The following is a 19,859-nucleotide window of genomic DNA, read 5'->3' as shown; positions in this document are numbered from 1 at the left end:
CTTGCACGTGGGGCTCCCCTACACAGGGACACCCCTGCGTGGCACAGCACTCCCTGTGCATATCAGCACTGCACATGGGCCAGCTCCACATGGGTCAAGAAGGCCTGGGATTTGAACCGTGGACCTCCCATGTGGGAGACGGATTCCCCAACCACTGGGCCAAGTCCGCTCCCCTCGCCCTCTTTTTTGAAATACGGTCTTGCTGGATATAAGATTCTTGGCTGGAAGTTTTTCTCCTGTAATATCTTAAATATATTAGACCACTGTCTTCTTGCCTCCATGGTTTCTGGTGAGAAATCAGCACTTAATCTTATTGGGTATTCTTTATATGTTATGCATTGCTTTTCTCTTGCTGTTCTCAGAATTCTTTCTTTGTCTTTGTCTTTTGACATTCTGATGAGTATGTATCTCGGAGTTGGTGTATTCAGATTTTTTTCCAATGGAAGTATGTTGTACTTCTGGGACTTGGATATCTATGTCCTTCAATAAGGTTGGGAAATTTTCTACTTATTCAAATATTCCTTTTGCCCCTTTTCCCTTCCCATCTCCTTCTGGGACACCCATGACATATATGTTTGCCCGCCTTTTGCTGCCATTTAGTTCCCTGAGACCTTGTTCAATTTTTTCCATTGTTTTCTTCATCTGTTCTTTTGTATGTTCACTTTCAGAGGCCGTTTCTTCAAACTCACTAATGCTTTCTTCTGCCTCCTCAAATCTGCTATTATATGATTTCAGTGTTTTTTTAATTTCATTTATTGCAACTTTCATTCCCATAAGATCTGCTATTTTTCTGTGCATGCTTTCAAATTCTTCTTTTTGCTCATCCAGTGTCTTCTTTTTTTTTTTTTTTTTTTAAGATTTATTTTTATTTATTTAATTCCCCTCCCCCGGTTGTCTGTTTTCTGTGTCTTTTGCTGCGTCTTGTTTCTTTGTCTGCTTCTGTTGTCGTCAGCGGCACGGGAAGTGTGGGCGGCGCCATTCCTCGGCAGGCTGCTCCCTCCTTCGCGCTGGGCGGCTCTCCTTATGGGTGCACTCCTTGCGCGTGGGGCTCCCCTACGCGGGGGGCACCCCTGCGCGGCCAGCACTCCTTGCGCGCATCAGCACTGCGCATGGGCCAGCTCCACACGGGTCAGGGAGGCCCGGGGCTTGAACCGCGGACCTCCCATGTGGTAGACGGACACCCTAACCACTGGGCCAAAGTCCGTTTCCCTCTTTTTTTTTTAAGATTTATTTATTTATTTCTCTCCCCCCCCCCCCCCCGCCCCAGTTGTCTACTCTTTGTGTCCATTCACTGTGTGTTCTTCTGTGTCCACTTCTAGTCTTGTCAGCAGCCTGGGAATCTGTATCTATTTTAGTTGCATCATCTTGCTGCATCAGCTCTCCGTGTGCAGCGCCACTCCTGGGCAGGCTGCACTTTTTCTCGTGCTGGGCGGCTCTCCTTATGGGGTCACTCCTTGCACATGGGGTTCCCTATGCGGGAGAGAATAGGCACAGCACTCCTTGGCGCATGTCAGCACTGCGTGTGGGCCAGCTCCACACGGTCAAGGACTAGGTGTGAGCCATGGACCTCCCGTGTGGTAGGCAGACGCTCTATCTGTTGAGCCAAGTCCGCTTCCTCAGTGTCTTCTTAATATCCTTAATCTCTTTAGCCATCTCATTGAATTTATTAAGGAGATTTGTTTGAACATCTATGATTAGTTGTCTCAGCTCCTTTATGTCATCTGAAGGCTTATCTTGTTCATTTAACTGGGCCATAGATTCCTGTTTCTTGGTGTGGATTGTAATTTTTGGTTGGTGTCTTGGCATCTGGATTACTAGAGTATTTATTCTGGATGCAGGTTTTCTCTTTAGTTTAGGGTTTTCTGCCCTTTCTTCCTTGCTGGTTGTGCAGTAAGAGCAAAGGATATAGTTGGTGGTATAAGCTGTGGAGGCTCAGGCTGCCCTCATTGAGCCAGGGACCAATGAGCTTCTCCCAACTTTCTCCTTTGCCAGGGGTAGGGACAGAGTAGGTACAGGTACAGTGTGGAATAATCCAGGTTGTGCAGGCCTAGACTGTAGTTGCCCAGAGAGACTGATGAAGCTTCATGCCCCTTTCTCCCCTGCATGGGTGAGGATGGGGCTGCAGGTGTAGGCAGCAATCTATGCTGTACAGGTCCTAGATGACTGCAGTTGCCCTGATAGACTTCCAATTTTCAGTCTGTGCCAGCCAAAGGTACCTGCAATTACCTGGATAGGCTGGTGCAGGGCCCACCAGCCTCCTCCCTGCCAGAGGTAGGGCTGAAGCCTAGGCTACGGCTGCAGGCCGATCTGGGTGAAAGAAACTGGTTACTCCCATCACTGTGATTCTCACTCCGTCCGGCTTCCCCTCTGGCTGGGGGTGGAGTCAAAATGGCAGCCACAGGCCTCTTTCCAACTTTGGCAGATTCACACCCCAGCTGTTCCTAGGGTTATAGCTTAGCCAGCCCAGTCTACCAATCAGTAGGCGAAATTGGCAGCCAACTGTCTCCTCCTCCCCTGTTTTTGGGGAATGGAGCTTCCAATTCCAGCCACAGAATAGCTCCTGGGGCAGCTTGTGCCGCCAGAGTAGGATGATCACTGGCCCCCGCGGCTTGGCCAGTAATTTCCCGAAGAGGCTGGCACACGTCCCTGCAGCTTCCTCCCTGCTGGAGGTGGCACTGGGGCCTAGGCTAGAGCTGCAATCTGACCTGGGTGGAAAGAAGCCAGTCCCCACCAGCACTGTGATTCTCAGTCTGCCCACTTCCCTCTTGCCAGGCGCAGAGTTAAGATGGCGGCTCCCAGCTTCTTTCTGACTTGGACAAGCTCAAACCTTAGCTGTTCTCAGGTTTAGCCCTCCAAATTTACTCATCAGTAGCTGAAGCTGGTGCCCAACTGTCTCTTCCTCCCCCGTTTTTGGGAAGTGGAGCTTTTGATTCCAGCTGCGAATGAGCTGCCGAGGCAGCTTGTGCCTCCAGTGGAGGATGGGCACCGGCCTCCAGGGCATGGAGCCTCTACTTACGAGTCTTCACTGCAGATGGGCAGTCTCCTCCTTCCATTCCTCCAAGGATATGGCAGGATGCTCTTCTGGCCTCTTGGAGTCCCCAAACAGGTGCTTCAGCAGCTCCAGAGAGCTCTGGGTATTCACTAAGTGCCCTGTAGCAGGAGCCAACTCTAGGAGTTCCTTACGCCACCGCCATCGTGCTGGTTGTCAAGGTTCACTTTTTTCCCATACAAGTGTCCAGTGATCTGCATTTTGATAAAACCCAGGAAGAGGGTCATATTCAAAGCAGATCCTTAACATGATAGAATGGTGAGCACCGCCAGGGGGCTTTGTGCAAGGTACTGGGAAGCCCTAAGAGGTGAGCTCCTAACCTAGATGGGGAAATCTGGGGACAGCCTTGCTGAGGCCATGACTCTTAGGCTGGGCCCTGAAGGTTGACAACAGCGAAGGTAGAGACGGTGGCCCGGTAGGCAGGGGTGGTGTACGCAGGACAGGCAGGGAGGGCACCGTGGCAGCGGGAGGGCTTGTTCAGTGTCAGACCACAGGGTTGTGGAGCAGCAGGGTCAGAGACGAGATTGGCAGAGCAAGGTGGGGAAGGAGCCAGAAAGCCGTGCATGGTGTATCCTAGCTGCTGGAGAGCCATGCATGGTTTATCCTAGCTGCTGGAGAGCCGTGCATGGTTTATCCTAGCTGCTGGAGAGCCGTGCATGGTTTATCCTAGCTGCTGGAGAGCCGTGCATGGTTTATCCTAGCTGCTGGAGAGCCGTGCATGGTTTATCCTAGCTGCTGGAGAGCCGTGCATCGTTTTGGGGGCAGGGAAGTAACATGGGAGTCATGCATCAGGAAGATCAGTCTGTGGACCAAAACGAAAGATGGATAGAAGGCAGAGTGCCGAGTAAGGATGTGGGGAAAGAGGAGATGAAGCCTCCATTCTGGGAGCAGCTATAGGGATGGGTTCAAGGAGAGAATCAAGAGAAATTTCAGAGTTGAGGAGTAAGGGCTGCCTCCAGGTCTTGGGCTCAGGCAGTTGGGCGGCTGAGATGACTTCACAGCAGGTTTGAAGGGAGAGGGTTTTTGTGTTAGGTCAGTGGTACCCATGAAATGCCCGGGAAGCAGCTGGGTACATACTGGGGACTGTAGGTCAGGGACGTTATTTCATCACCACCTGACTTAAAGCAAACTCCACCACACCATGAAGCTCCTCAGCCCCGTCCCTGGAGGGACCAGTTCCTGCCCTGTCATGTCTTCACAGGTTTCACAGCGGGGCCTGGGGATTTGTGATGTGGACACAGTGGCACCCTGAAGAGAAAATAGGGGCTTGGGGGACTGAGCTCTGTGACTCAGGCGTATGGGGAGAAGTACAACAGAGAGAACCCAAGTCTGGGCGTTAGGAGACTCACGTTCTCCTCCAAGTTCTGCCCCGTTGGACTGTGTAACGACCAAGAGGACTTTATGGCCCCCCCGCAGGGGCTGGTGGGGCAGGAAGGAAGGGGCTCTGCTTCTATTGTAAGCACAGAAATAGGAGTTTGGGAACCCACCAAGGGCCGCCAGGGGTGGCTCTCGACTGCCCGTCCCTCCCAACCTCTTCTACCCTTAGCACTTCAGCACTAACGCGAGGAGGGAGATGTAGGGTCTGCACCTACAGACGTGCCAGGAAAGACAGCCCAGCTTCTCAGATGCCTAAACTTACTCTTTCCATGGAGCTGAGCCCCTTCTCAGAGACGGGGCCTTAAATCCAATGTTGTCTTTTTTCCCAAGAAGAGAGAATGAAAACTAGGATATGCAAATTAGTGGGTAGAAAGAAAAGGAGTTGAGAGAGGCTAGAGTCCTGGGAAGATGGTTGTATAAAACCTGGAGGGAAGAGAAGATTCTAGAAATGGGCCCAGCTCCTGCCTGGGCTCTCTGGAGAGAGAATTGGCAGGTTCAGCCCGAAGTCCCAAGCACCCTCCCCAGCTGCTGCCTTCTAAATCTGATCGTTAATCAGCAGGCACCCCCTTCCAGCAGCTCACCCCACCCCTCTCTGTTGGACTTGCCCACTGTCTCACAGCCCATCTGCTCCAGGCTTCTGTGACAATTTTATCACTTCATCATGGGTTTGTTTGTCTTCAGATACTCCAGATGGCTAATCCCTTTCTGTGATTTCAAAATGCCCCATTAGCCTGGGAAAGAATAGTGGGGGAACCCCACAGAGTTGGGTGGGGCAGCTGGGCATCTCCTGCCCTCAGCATGGCCTCTGTCCTCTAGAGAAAGGGGGTCATGGTGCATTCACCACTTCAAAAGGCAGATATGGTGAGACATTCTCTGGCCTGCTCTTAGGGCAAGTCTCCTCTCTCAGATCTCTCTTTCCCCAGCTGGAGAGTACGCATGCTTGTTGAAAGGTATGTGCCAGGATGCGTTCCTGACCTACTCCCACCACTCTTCGTAAATCTCTCTCGACATTCATCCAGGCTTTCTCTTGTCTCTTGTTTATCTCACCAACCTGGATTTTCTCAAGGCCTGTACCAGAGCCAGTTCCTCTCTGTATCTCCCACCCCCAACATCAAAGGTCATTTGCTGAGCTTCTTCTACAGGTTGGCTCTGGGAAAAGTACCATGCTGGAAGCTTGCTCTCTAGAACCTTAAAGAGAAGTTAGAATCCAAGATTCAGGTCGAAGGCCACTTGTGAGTCCTAGATGCAGGAGGCTGTGAGGTCAGTGTGGGAGTTTTGTTAAAGAGCGGGTAAGGTGAAAACTTCCTCAGTGTGATAAAGGGCATGTATGAAAAGCCCAGTTAACATTATACTCAGCTGTGAAAGACAGAAAGCTTTCTCCCTGAGATCAGGAACAAGACAAGTGATGCTGCTTTTGCCACTGCTATTCAACATTTTACTGAAAGTTCTGTCAGAGAAATTATGCAAGAAAAAAAAATAAAAGACATCTGAATTAGGAAGAAGTAAAGCTATCCCTATTCCAGATTATATGGAACTTTATGTAGAAAATCCCAAAGAATCCATAGGAAAACTACTAGAGCTAATAAATGAGTTCAGCAAAGTGACAGTACAGGGTCAAAGTCAGTGGTATTTCTATACACGAGCAAAGAACAATCCAAAAGGGAAATCAGGAAAGATTAAAAAATTGCATTTACAGTAGCAACTAGATATTTAAGTATAAATTTATCCAAGAATATAAAGGGCTTGTATGCAGAAAACCACAAGACATTACTAAAATAATTGAAAGGAGACCTAATTAAATGGAAAGACATTCCATGTTCATGGAGTGGAAGATTAAGTATTGTTAAGATGTCAGTACTACCCAAAGTGATTTACAGATTCAATACAATCCCACTCAAAATTCAAATAACCTTCTTCATGGAAATGGAGAAGCCAGTCATTAAATTCACATGGATGAAGCAGATGTGGCTCAGGTGAGAGAGCTTCCACCTACCATATGGGAGGACCTGGGTTCGATCCCTGGGACCTCCTGGTAAAAAGAAGAGAAAGTGTTGCCCACGCAGTAAGCCAGTACCCGTGCAAATGCCCATGTGGTGAGCCAGTGCCCCACGCTAATGAGTTACACGGCAAGATGATGGTGCATCAAAAGAAGACAAGGGGAGAGTCAAGGTGAAGCGCAGCAGAAACCAGGAACTGAGCTGGCGCAATTGACAGGGAACTTCTCTCCCTACCAGAGGTCTCCAGGATCGAATCCTAGAGGAGAGAAAATGAGAAGAGAAGACTATACAGCAAAAACAGCAGGGCGGAGGAGAAGAAGGGAGGAAAATAAATAAATCTTTAAAAAAATTCACAAGGAGGGCAAGAGGCCCTGAATAACCAAAACAATCTTGAAAAGGAACAAAGTTGAAAGACTCATACTTCCCATTTCAAAGCTTATTACAAAGCTACAGCAATAAAAACATTATGGTAGAGACACATAGACCAATGGACCAGAATTGAGAATTCATAATAAACCCTCACCTCTATAGGCTGTTGATTTTTGACAAAGATGCTAAGTCTACTCAATGGGGAAAGAACAGTCACTTCAACAAATGGTGCTGGGAAAACTCAATCTCCACATGCAAAAGAATGAAAGTGGACACCTACCTCTCACCATATATAAAAATTAACTCAAAATGGATCAAAGACCTAAATATAAGTGCTAAAACTATAGAACTTTTAGAAGAAAACATAGAGTGATATCCTCAGGACCTTGTATGGATTCTTAGACTTTTTGCCAAAAGCACAAGCAACAAAAGAAAAAATAAATTGGACCTCATCAAAATTAAAGACTTTTTTGCAAAAGGACATTTTCAAGAAAATGAAAAGGCAACCCACAGAATAGGAGAAAATATTTGCAAATCATATACCTGAGAAAGTTTTCATATCTAGTATATTTAGAAAAATTCCAGCTCGACAACACAAACAGCCCAATTATAAAATAGGTAAAGCACTTGAGTAGTCATTTTTCCAAAGATGATATACCAATTAGTACATTAAAAGGTGCTCTACATTAGGGAAACGTAGATCAAAACTACCATGAGGGAAGCGGATTTGGCTCAACGGATAGTGTCCACCTACCACATGGGAGGTCCAAGGTTCAAACCCAGGGCCTCCTCACCCATGTGATGAGCTCGCCTACGTGCAGTGTTGATGCGCGCAAGGAGTGCGGTGCCACGCCGGGCTGTCCCCTGCGTAGGGGAGCCCCACGTGCAAGGAGTGCGCCCCATAAGGAGAGCCGCCCAGCGTGAAAGAAAGTGCAGCCCGCCCAGGAGTGGCGCCGCACACATGGAGAGCTGATGCAGCAAGATGATGCAACAAAAAAGAGACACAGATTCCTGGTGCTGCTGACAAGAATATGAGCGGACACGAAGAACACAGCGAGTGGACACAGAGCACACAACGGGGGGTAGGGAGGGAAGGGGAGATAAATAAATTAAAAAATAAAATAAATATTAAAAAAAAAACTACCATGAGATACCCCTTCACATCCACGATCATGGCTGCTATTGAAAAACAGAAGCTAAGTCTTGGTGAGGATGTGGAAAATAGGAACACCTTGTACGTTGCTGGTGGGGAATGTGAAGCGGTGCAGCCACTGTGGAAAACTCAGGAAGTTGAACACAGAATTAGCATATCACTCAGCAATTCCCCTCTAGGTGTATACCCAAAAGAATTAAAAGAAGGGATTCAAACTGATCTGTACAGCAGTGTTCATAGTGGCATTATTTACAGTTGCCAGAAGGTGGAAACAGCCCAAGTGTCCATCAACAGATAAATGGATAGACAAATGTGATATATTCATATAATGGAATACTATTCAGCTATAAAAAGAAATAATCTTCTGATACGTGGACAAACCCTGAAGACATAATCCAAACACAGATATTGTATGGCCTCATTTATGACACCTAGGATAATCAAACTCAGAGGATTACAGGGTGACAGAAGGGGCGGGGCAGTATGGGGAGTTAATGCTTAATGGGTATAGAGTTTATGTTTGGGGCGATGGGAAAGTTTTGGTAATATATAATGGTGATAAAAACACAGTATTGTGAATGTAATCAACACCACCGAATTGTCTCCTTAACTGAAGTGGTTAAATTGGGAAATGTTATGTTGTATATATGTTACCACAATAAAAAAGAAAAAGTTTAATTTTTAAAAAGAGTGGGTAAGGAGTCTTCAAGAAAAGAGTGCTATGGGACAGAGTCCCACAGTTTGCCCTGAACTTGCAACAGCTTTCAGAGAAGCTTAGGAATGCCACCCAAACAAGAATGCCTCCAGGAACCAAGAGCATCTTCATGGCCAGGCAAGTTGGCAGGGTGGAGAAAAGAGTGTCATTTGAAGTTCAGAGGCTGAGTCACCCATTGTGGGCCTCGGAGATAGATGGAAGTGACCCTAATCACAGCCAATCATTGTAAATTCTTTGAGATAGAAAAATAATTAAATTCAGAAACAACATTGGTACACTGAGCTTGGAGTCATAAACAAACCCCAAAGCATTTGTTAATTACTTAGAGTATACCAATCTTTGGCTACTGAGTATTTACACATTTTTCTTTCATATAAAAGGACTTGGGATTGAATCCTGGAAAGGCGTTTCAGCTCTCTGATCCTGGGGAATGAATCCTGGCACAGGTTTCCTCATCTGCAAAACAGAGATAGATGATGGGATCGTCTATGTCAAAGGATGGTGTGACCATTATGTAGACAAATATACGTAGAAGCATGTAGCAGAGTATTCAATCCGGGCACATTTTCTTTCTTCCTTTAGACCAGTGGTTCTCTCGCCTAACTGAACTTTGAGAATCACCAAGGGAACTTTTAAAAAAATAACAATGCCGGGGCCACATTGCAGACCAATTAAAACAGACTCATGGGAGCAGTTTTGTTTTCTAACTCCCTAGTGGATCTAATATGCTTTATTTAGATAGTGAGGTAATTACCACCCAAATACTTGTTCATCAAGAATTAACTCATTTCAGCCCCAAGGAGCGTAGGCTTGATTTGCAATAAGGAGTTAAGAACTGTGACTACCCAGACATGGTTGGGTCATGGTTGTTTCTCACCTTCCTCCTTCTCCAGGAAGCCTTGCCAGCGCCCCGTCTTCCTGCCATGTCTGACCCCATCACCCTGAACGTGGGGGGCAAGCTCTACACGACCTCCCTGGCCACCCTGACCAGCTTCCCCGACTCCATGCTGGGCGCCATGTTCAGCGGGAAGATGCCCACCAAGAGGGACAGCCAGGGCCACTGCTTCATCGACCGCGACGGCAAGGTGTTCCGCTACATCCTCAACTTCCTGCGGACCTCCCACCTGGACCTGCCCGAGGACTTCCAGGAGATGGGGCTGCTCCGCCGGGAAGCCGACTTCTACCAGGTGCAGCCGCTGATCGAGGCCCTGCAGGAGAAGGAGGTGGAGCTGTCCAAGGCCGAGAAGAACGCCATGCTCAACATCACGCTGAACCAGCACGTGCAGACCGTGCACTTCACCGTGCGCGAGGCCCCCCAGATCTACAGCCTCTCCTCCTCCAGCATGGAGGTCTTCAGCGCCAACATCTTCAGCACCTCCTGCCTCTTCCTCAAGCTCCTCGGCTCCAGGCTCTTCTACTGCTCTAACGGCAACCTCTCCTCCATCACGAGCCACTTGCAGGACCCCAACCACCTGACTCTGGACTGGGTGGCCAGTGTGGAAGGCCTGCCAGAGGAGGAGTACACCAAGCAGAACCTCAAGAGGCTCTGGGTGGTGCCCGCCAACAAGCAGATCAACAGCTTCCAGGTCTTCGTGGAGGAGGTGCTGAAAATCGCCCTGAGTGACGGCTTCTGCATCGACTCTTCCCACCCACATGCTCTGGATTTCATGAATAACAAGATTATTCGATTAATACGGTACAGGTAAAAGGATCCAGCCACCCTGGAAAAGCGGGGTCCCAAGAAGCCCCCTCTCAGCCGTGATCCTGGGGCGTCTCACCGGTGGCGTGAGGCAGTGCTTTACTAATAGGTATTAATCACGTAGCGGGCCTGGGTTGCCCCGTGATGTCGTCCGCCTTTTGGAATCCACGTGTCTTCTGAACAGAAACACCTTTTTTTCTTGCCACTTTGAGCCGGAGACAGGCAGTTTATTATGACAGGTGAGGAGGCTGCTGATGGGTACCAGGGGAGGCCAGACTTCCTGGCTGAGTGAGAGGAGCAGCGGTGTTCATTGGCTCCGTTTCTCTCAGTGCCTCACTTACCCATCTACCAAAAGGGCCCCTGGAGGACGGGCTGGGGTGAGAACCAGAGGCTCACTTCAATTTCCCAGGACATAACGTACCCAGAGTCCCATCTCACCTGCTCCTCCATCCCTAGGATGCGTCCACGACCTTGGACTTGTTTGCCCGTGGGGCATCCGAGTGTGGGTAGCTTGGAAATGCAGCGTGTTCTCCGAGCTGTGTGTGCAGCCCACACTGGGGGTGAGATTGGAGCGGTGGCCTGGCCCGGAGGAGCGAGCACGAGGCAGGTTCGGAAGGTGGTACGGCCCTCCTGACCGGGCCAAATCGAAGCATTTCTGGCTTTGGAAATGGACTGCTCTCCCTGCGAAGATCTGAAAGTGTTTGGAGCCAGTGTGATGAAAGGAGCGTCACAGTCTGGCCTGTTACCTGACTTTTATAATCCTTTCTCCCCAAAATTTGAAGTTATGATTGAAACAGGTCATTTGTAACAAATACATTACAGAATCTCAGGGTTGGAAAATAATTCAGAAGTTACTGAGTCCTCCCCCATCCCCAGCACTCATAAGCCTCATTTGGGGATGAGCTCATCTCTCCCTGAGTCTGATCCAAGCCATCACCTGTCTCCACTTGCATACCTCTGGTGATGGGGAGCTCACCATCCCCAGGGCAGCCCCTGCCCTGGTTGGATGGTGCTGGCTGTTAGAAAGTTCTTCCTTTATACTGAGCCAAAATCCGTCCTCCTGCCACATCCATTTGCTGGTCCTGGTTCTAGATCTTCCTTCACACCCAAAGGCATGTCATCTTCTTCAAAATAGTCACTGAGAGATTTATTATTACAAAGTCAATAAAAAATTAAAAAATTAAAAAAAAAAAAAAATAGTCACTGAGAGAGGCAAACACTTATTCTGAAAATATTATTACTCAGAATCCCCTCATTCTTGGCCCCCATTTCTCCTCCCTTCCTCACCAGCCATGGAGGAGGAAGATGAGCTGCCACTGAGGAGATCTCGCGGGAGGAGCCGAGGGGCTCGGGGTCACCTGGAGCTCAGCAGGAGCGGCCTGGACGGCGGCGGTGCTCGAGAGGAGGCGGCCTTCCCCCGTGGTGCCGTTTCTGATCGTAACTGGCCTGGAGGCTTCCTTGGGGTGAGATCCAGGGCAGGAACCGCAAGCCACCACTTCACAGCGGTGCTGAGCAGAGCAGGCCTCAGACTGCTGGTTACAATTCCTCCCTGGAGCAAGCGTGGCCTTGGGGGTGTCCAGCATCCCCACTGGGCAGGGCCTGGTGACGCAGGCGATGCTGGACATGGGCCAGAAAGGGGCTCCCCCCGGGCACACCCTGGGAGAAGGGAGGACACGAGCAGGACTGGAGCAAGGCTGGTCCCTGAGGCAATAGAGGCTTTTTTCTTGCTTCGGTGGGACCCTGGAGTCCCTGTGACAGCCGCCCCTGGCCATCAGGCCAGCGGTACTCGGAGAAACCTCCAGGAGATGCCACTTTAGACGGGGCAGCAGAAACTGACCACAACGAAACAGCTGGGAGAAGAAACCTCATAAACCACTGCTGCCCTTTTCCCTGTCCCTGAAGCTTCTCTTCCTCCGTCTTTTCGGTGCTTCCTAGTTCACGCAGCCTGGCTTTAGAGAAAGTGCGGGACCTGAGAAGCCATTAACATGCCGTGTGACTGTCTGCAAGTCACTCACCTCACTGAGCCACCCTCGGTTTGTTCATCTGTGAAACGGGCATAGCAGTAATACGTAACCCCACCTACCTCACAGGGCTGTTGTGAGGATCAAGTGAAATACTGTCTGCGGTGATGCAATATAAATGGTAAATGATTATCCTTCTTCTGTGTGTGTCTGTTTATGAGAGAAAATGCCCCGGCCTTCGAGTCACACTGACCTGGGTTTGAATCCCAGTTCCTTCGTTTGCTGTTGACCCCTGAACAAGTTACCAAGCCTCTCTGAGTTTGTTTCCTCATCGGAGAACGCCCCCCTTCCACGACTTACGTGAGTGGGTGCGTGTGAAGATTCCTGACCGGGGCTCGGCGTGTGGGAGCACAGTAACTCTTGCCCTCTCCGGAGGTGGTAATGATGGGCCGTTGTGCTGGGGACGGGGTGTCCCGAGACCACAGCCTCACGAGGCCCCTGCGGCGCCGGCTTCGCTCAGTGCGGCGGGAACTTAGGGGCGAGCACAGGCCTTTCAGAAAGGGCTTTGTGAAGAGTTGAGCCGGGCCTGTGAAGATACATCGGAGACTGACAGTAAGCTCAGGGAAGCACCGGGGGCACCGGGAAGGGCCCGCGCGGGCCTGGAAGACAGACGGCGGAGGGCGCGGTCACCTCCAGCAGGGCGCGAGGAGCGACAGGTGGCCGTGCGCGGCCCCACCTCGGGGAGTTCAGCCCTCTGCTGAGCAGAGCTGTGAAGAAGAGAACCTGGGAGGGGCAACCCATCCCCTGGGCGAGGGCCCCCTCCCCGCCCTGAAGGAGCCCCGGATGATCTCAGCCAGACTTGCTGTAGCCTTTTTTTTTTTTTTAAGAATTATTTTATTTATTTCTCTCCAACCCCTTGTTGTTTGCACTTGCTGTGTCTGTTCATCTTTGTTTCTTTCGGAGGCACCAGGAACCAAACCCGGGACCTCCGATGTGGGAGGGAGGCCCCTGATCGCTTATGCCACCCCTGTTCCCTGCCTTGTTGTGTCTCGCATGTTTTTCCTTGTGTCTCTCGTTGCATCATCTTGTTGTGTCACCTTGCTGCACCTGCCTGTCGTGTCGGCTCGCTGTCTTCTTTAGGAGGCTCCAGGAACCAAACCACGGACCTCCTACATGGTAGGCAGGAGCCCAGCTGCTTGAGCAACATTCGCTTCCCTCACTGCAGCCTTTAAAAACACTGCCGAGAGCTTCATCCCAGCAGAAGGGGCGATGCAGGCATCCAGCGGCTTGCCGGCTCTCTCTTCCTGCCCTAGGTGTGGTCCCACACATGAGAGGGGCTTGAGGGTGCCCTGGCACCTCAGGACCATGTCTTGAGACCCGTCACCAAGCAGGGCGCCTGCACCCACGAAGGCCGGCGGCGGCCACCACCCCCAGCAGGCAGGAGGCGTGGCCTTCACCACCCCAGCCGCGGCTCCCTGTGACCTCACACCCTCAAAGCACCAGAGTCCCTCTGCCCTTTTAAGGAGGGCCACCTTGTCTGCCTCTGGGCCCCGGCTCCCTGTGAAGGTCAGCTGAGGCTCACGACTCAGCGGTCCACACAGGCCAGCTGCCCGGGACGCGGCCACCTGCTTCGTAAACTGCTCTGTGGCCGAAAACCGAACACTTGTGCACCTGCCCCTGCGCTCCTCACAAACTCCACCTTTTAGAAATCACTCCCAAAGCAGGCCGCTGGGAGTGGGGGCTCGGCCAAGGTGAGCCTCCGACCAGTCTCCTGGCTCCTGTGACCAGAGCATCAGCAACCCCTTCCCTGAACTGTGGTTGGCTTGCACTGCCGGCCTGTGTCCGTCTGGGTCCCGGGGGGCTCCGGGCTGATGGGGGTGGTTGGCAGGGAAGTGAGGCCCCATGGCCATCTCCCAGAGCAAAACAACCTGGAGAGCAGACCGGTCGCAGGGAGGGGCGGCCCGTCCCCAGGCCCCGTGGGGTCCTGGCTCTGGCAGCTCCGTCTGCCCGGGCAGCGGGGCTGACCTGCCTCCTTCAGAACCTTCGGGACAGTGTGGCTCCAAGCAGAGCTGTGGGCAGGTCTGCGGACTGAGCACACGCTTGCCTCAGCCCGGGCCCAGGGACCAGAGAGGGCCCTGAGAAGAAAACCTGGCCTGTGGGGACCGCCGCTCATCCCCCAAAGCACCCCGTACCCCCCTGAACACCGCGGGATAACAAAACAAGTTTTGCCACAGTGCCACCCAGCTCCAGCTCCGCCGGGCAGGAAGTGTGCGCTCAGCCCGGGTACATGTGACCCTCACTCCTCCTGGGCCCATTCCCCACCGACCTCCCTGTCCACTCCCCACCCCCAAAATATAGAGGGAATTCCACAGCCTTTGTCAGCACCCCCAGGTAGCTGGCACCCCTCGAGGGTTCTGGCCCGTTTTCTTCCCTCTGCCAGGCCCCTCCCTGATCTTGGCCCAGTTGAGCCACATTTGAAGCTGAGGGAACCTGCCAACTAGAGAACAAAGGCTCGTGTGTTCCAACACGGGGACTTCCTCTTCGACCCCAATTAGTTCACTGCATAAATTATATACTGGATCTGCTTATGAAACACACTTCTGCTTGGCACCTTATAGATTGACTTTACAGGCTGCCAAGGGTGATTTCCCTATGAAACCATAGAGCATGCTCTGCCACTCCACCACTCTGCTTTGTCTTCAAGCAAACATCTGCTCGTCCTTCAACGCTCCACCTAAGCTTCGCCTCCTTGGCTCCACCGAGGAGAAGTGGCCCGAACTCCTTCGTGCCACCCTGTACATGGAGAGGACTCATCACGGTGTTGTGGGTGCTCGCTGGCTGTGCCGTGCTGGTAAATCAGTAGCAGCTCGCAGTGTGGGGGGGCCCCAATCTGTAGCCCTGGCCAGTTTCCACGGTGTAAATGCTCTCTCAACACGGTCCATGTCAGGCTGCCAACATGATGTCAGTGACGAGCTGGGAAGAGATGCTCACAAAGGGTCCTGGGCAGCCAGGATGAAGCAGGTGCAGCCCACCACTGTGTCTCCCACTCGCGGAATGCTTGCGAGGACAGGAGCTTGCTGCGAGCCTCCTTCCCTTTGGGCCCCACGTTGGGTGCCACTTGCTGGAATCAGCTCACAATAGGTTGGCTGGAAGGGAAGGCAAAGCAAAACTTTACAAAATAAAGGGACAGAGAGAAAGACACAATAGAGGAGATAAAGCTGGCATCAGGGAACTCACTGCTTTTGAAACTGAGAGCCTCAACCCTAGTTTCCACCTCATAGTTATTGGAAACTACCGAGCAGCTGTTTGCTATTACAACTGCAACATCATCTATAATAGGAACAACTGCAACATCTACAATAGAACAGGTGTCACATTTACAATAAGGAACAGGTGGGAAGCAGACTTGGCTCAGTGGTTAGGGCATCCACTTACCACATGGGAGGTCTGCGGTTCAAACCCCGGGCTTCCTTGACCGGTGTGGAGCTGGCCCATGCACAGTGCTGATGCGCGCAAGGAGTGCCCTGCCACACAGGGGTGTCCCCCACATAGGGGAGCCCCACGCACAAGGAGTGCACCCCGCAAGGAGAGCCGCCCAGCGCGAAAGAAAGTGCAGCCTGCCCAAGAATGGCGCTGCCCACACGGAGAGCTGACACAACAAGATGACGCAACAAGAAGAAACACAGATTCCCGTGCTGCTGACAACAACAGAAGCGGACAAAGAAGACAACGCAGCAAATAGACACAGAGAACAGACAACCAGGGTGGGGGGAGGAGGGGAGAGAAATAAATAAATAAATCTTTTTTTAAAAAAAAGAGAGAGAGGAACAGGTAAGCCAGTTTCCCACAACAGGAGCTGTGTCTTACTAGTCTCTATCACCAAGGCCTAGTGCACAGAAGGTGCTCAGTACGTGTTTAAGGAGCCCCTGCCACTGTCAAATAAGACATTTTTATCCCCATGATGTCTTCTCTAACTCAAACTCCCTCTTGCTCAAAAGTCTTGCTCAATTTTTTTCCTGTAGCTCAGGAAAAAATCCAAAGTCCAAAGTCCCTAACTTTTTGTAAACAGGCTTCAACCTACTTTAAGAGCACAGATTCTGAGGTCAGACTGCCTTGGATTCAAATCGTCAGCCTTGCCACTTAATGGCAATGTAACCTTGCACCAGTTACTTAACCTCTCTGTTTTCTGTCTGCAAAGCAGAGATAATATCCACCTCATAGAGTTGTTGTAAGGGTTTAATGAGGAAGGAGATACATCTGTGGTTCTTTGAAAAGTGCCTGGAGCATAGCAAGTGCTAAGTATTATTATAATAATTATTATTATTTTCTGTCCTCATTTTTCATTGCTGTCTATTTGCCCACTGCCGTCTGTGTCTCCCACAGAGTCCATACGGATTTCCATCCCCTGATCTTTGTCCAAGTCATCCCTACTGCTTGGTGTATCCTACCCTCTCCTCTGCACTACTGAACCCATCTACCCACAGTGTAAAGCCTTCTCACCCTCTACCCACCCACTCACGAGCTTTCCTCCTCCAGTCTTCCAGTGCACTCTGCTTGGCACCTCCTCACATGTGAGAATGAGATCTCATCACATGTTCTTTTTTTTTTTCCCTTACTGAAATGGCTCCCTTGTCTGCCTGCTTGTTGTCTCGGCTTGTTGTGTCCGCTCATCTTCTTCAGGGGGTACCGGAAACTGAACCCAGGACCTCCCCTGTGGGAGGCAGGCACCCAACTGCTTGAACCACATCTGCTCCCAGCCACATGTGCTTTTTATTCGCAGACTCAGTGAAGTTCCTACCATATGCCAGGCCCAGGGCTGGGCTCTGGGGAGTCAGAGGAATCGGCTCCTCCCTTGAGAAGTCTGGTCAGGGAGACAGGCAGGCAAACAAATTCCACTCTGCTGGGCTTCGCTAAGGCAGAGGCCTGCTCCAGATAGAGTGGCCTGCAAAAGTGGGATGGCTCCCCAGTGTGCACACCACTTTCCAGTTTGCAAAGCAAACTCCTTTTTGTCACTGAATCCTTATAAGAAACCTCTGAAAAAGGTAACCAGGAGATGTGGTTTCTTTTTTTCATAGATGAGGAAACTGAGGGTCAGGGAGGTAAAGCGACTCGCGTGGATCACTCTGCACGTAAGTATGGTGCCTGGCACATAGTAGGCCTTTGAGCAATGTTTATTAAATGTCACTTAATGCAAGTTAAGTGGCCAAATTGGGATGAGGACCCCGTCTGAGTCCTCCTTCGGGATGACTTCCACGCAACTGTGAGGCCAGAATCACAGCCAGGTTTCTAAGTCCCTGAACTCTGATGCAGGCTCTTCTCCTCCACTGACATTTCAGGTGACCTTGGGCAAATCATTTCGCATCCTGGACCTGAAGGCTTCCTCGACAAAACGCAGCAAGGCGGTAGTTCAGCTTTATCAGTGAGAAGGCCTCTTCTAGCCCGAACTGAATGGAAGAAATGAGTTCCCATCCGGGGAAGGTGCCAGCACAGCCGAGAGACCCCTTGACGGGGCTGCCATGGGGCTGCAGCCGCGGGATCGGCCCCAGGGTCTTCTCCACCCTTCCTTGACGTGGCCCGCACCGGTGGACAGAGTGCGCAGGGATTTCTGTATTTTACAGTGTGAACCCCTGGACTCTGTGAAGAGCTGCTGGAGACAAAACCCCGAGGCAAAGTGGAGTCACTTAGGCGGCAGGTCACACCGCTGACACCCCGGGAGGCTCGCTCCACTGCACTGGCAGCTCTCGGCTCCTCCGAGGGGAAGCCAGGCCGGGCCGCAGCGCCTCACCGTCATTCCTGGGGAGAGAGACGCTATCCCCTGGAGGAGGAAGCGGTGGAGGGCTGTCACGTTCTGTCAGGCCGTTTTTTTCGGCCTAGAATCTGAGAACGTTGTGCTGGAAGGAAGCTAGTGACTGACTGAGGTGAGGAGGAAAGAGAAGTGGCCTTGAGTCAGCCAGACCTGGGTCCCGGCCCTGGCTCTGCCCTTGCTTGACCTTGGCCTGCAGTCTTTTCCAGGCTCCATGACTGTGAAATGGGGGTACGGATACCTGTGTTATCCGCCTCGTGGGGCGGTTGTGGGGACTGGATGAGGAAATGCGCGGGGAGCGCCTGGCTCCCCTCTTGGCTCCCCCTCCTTGTCATCCAGCGAGCTGGACCCGGGTCCCTCCCGAGGAAGAGGCCGCCTCCCGCCCTCGGCACAGGGCCGGGAAGGGAAGGTCCTCCTGTCACAGTTGTTGAACGAGTGATTGAACTTCACTGTTTTACTCGGGAGGAAATAGGCCCAGAGAGGCAGAAGAATTTGCCCCGGCTTCAGGGCCGTGAAGGAAGTGAGGGTCCACAGGACCCGGCTCCCCGCCCTCTCCCCCCACACCTCCCCGGGCCAGCAGCCTTCTCGTTGTGTCTAGGAGCCTGCCTTACTTCTCTCCCCGTCTCGGTGGGTAACAGCTCAGGCCCCAGAACCCAGGTCTGTCAGCCTCCCCAGCCGCGGGCTCGCTGCGCGGGGCCCACCAAATGCTCCAATGGGGCGCAGGGGCTATTATCGGCTGTTTCCCAGCCCTGGGTTAAGCACATTCTGCAAGTGTCACCCCCAGTTAGGAGGCTGCCTCCCCCTCCTTCCCTGCGTACATCAGCCATTGAAGAGCAGCCAGATCTGAGGCCCCAGGCCAAATGGCCCTGCCTGCTCCTCCTCCACTAAGTCCTGTCTGCCAAGAGCAAAGCAGGAGGACACGCTGTCTTTCGTCAATTCTGAGACACACAACACTTTTTCAGATTCCAGCCTCTCTGAACTCAGGATGAGTCTGAAGAGCTGATAGTGCCTTACAATTACAATTGACAGCATTTCTTTTTATTTAGTGGAGCATTAAATAAAGAAAGGTGTCTTGAAGTTGTCTTAGATTAAATGAACTTCAGCATTGCCTGGCTGGTGCAGGACCGTCCTCAGTTTCCCCTCGGCTGTTCGGACCCTCGGGGCTCACTTCCCTCTGAGCCCACTTCCCGTGACCCAACACCTTGTCACACAAACAGGAAAAATGGCCAGAGCTAGACCTTCTAGTCCAGGGGTTCTGAACCTTTTTTGTCCACGGACCCCTTTGCCAGTCAGGTGAAAACCACGGACCCCTTCCTAGGTCCACACTGCACTGTGTGGTATTTAATAAATAGATCACACCTGCACCAGCACATCCCCACAAGAATGATGTTTTTTGAATTTCAGTTCAGGCTCACAGACCCAGGTTTAGAACCCCTGCTCTGGACCCTCTCCTTTCCGCCTCCCTCCCCAGGGCCCAGGCAGGGCTCTTGCTGGCAAATTCTGAGCAACAAGTCTCACAGCAGTACTGGCCAGTATTCATTGAGCTCTTACCAGGCACCCGAGCCACGCCATTCTAAGTGCTTCGTTCTTATCACCCTTCTCGTTCCTCACCAGAGCCCTGTGAGGAGGGAACCATCGACTGTCCCTCCTCACAGCGCCGGAAACCGAGGCCCCGGGAAGTGAAACAGCTGGAAGGGCCGCGGGGCAGGGTTTCCCTCCCGCCGCAGAGGCCGCCC

The 19,859-nt window shown here is 51.6% G+C and overlaps 1 protein-coding gene and 1 long non-coding RNA gene across 4 annotated transcripts in view; one reads left to right on the top strand and one right to left on the bottom strand.

The window, feature by feature from the left end:
- The window catches only part of KCTD21 (potassium channel tetramerization domain containing 21), a 22,366-nt gene extending 10,806 nt beyond the window's left edge, over nt 1-11,560 (top strand). For 2 of the 3 annotated variants that reach the window (XM_058306042.2, XM_004461065.5), the window contains exon 2: nt 9,554-11,374. In XM_058306042.2, the coding sequence (XP_058162025.1) occupies nt 9,584-10,366 (783 nt within the window). In that variant the 5' untranslated portion in view covers nt 9,554-9,583 and the 3' untranslated portion in view covers nt 10,367-11,374. Of the gene's footprint in view, nt 1-9,553 lie in introns of all 3 variants that reach the window. The other variant, XM_004461066.5, reaches the window with a different exon arrangement.
- Nucleotides 11,480-19,859, bottom strand: LOC131280106 (uncharacterized). Its single transcript, XR_009187703.2, has 2 exons — nt 19,675-19,859; nt 11,480-15,466 (listed from the first exon to the last, which is right to left on the bottom strand). It is a non-coding gene; the product is annotated as an uncharacterized lncRNA (long non-coding RNA).

The sequence above is a fragment of the Dasypus novemcinctus genome, chromosome 10 (assembly GCF_030445035.2).
Source record: "Dasypus novemcinctus isolate mDasNov1 chromosome 10, mDasNov1.1.hap2, whole genome shotgun sequence".
Taxonomy (NCBI): domain Eukaryota; kingdom Metazoa; phylum Chordata; class Mammalia; order Cingulata; family Dasypodidae; genus Dasypus; species Dasypus novemcinctus.
Note: the sequence above shows the minus strand (reverse complement) of the source record. Positions and strands in the feature narration are given on the sequence as shown.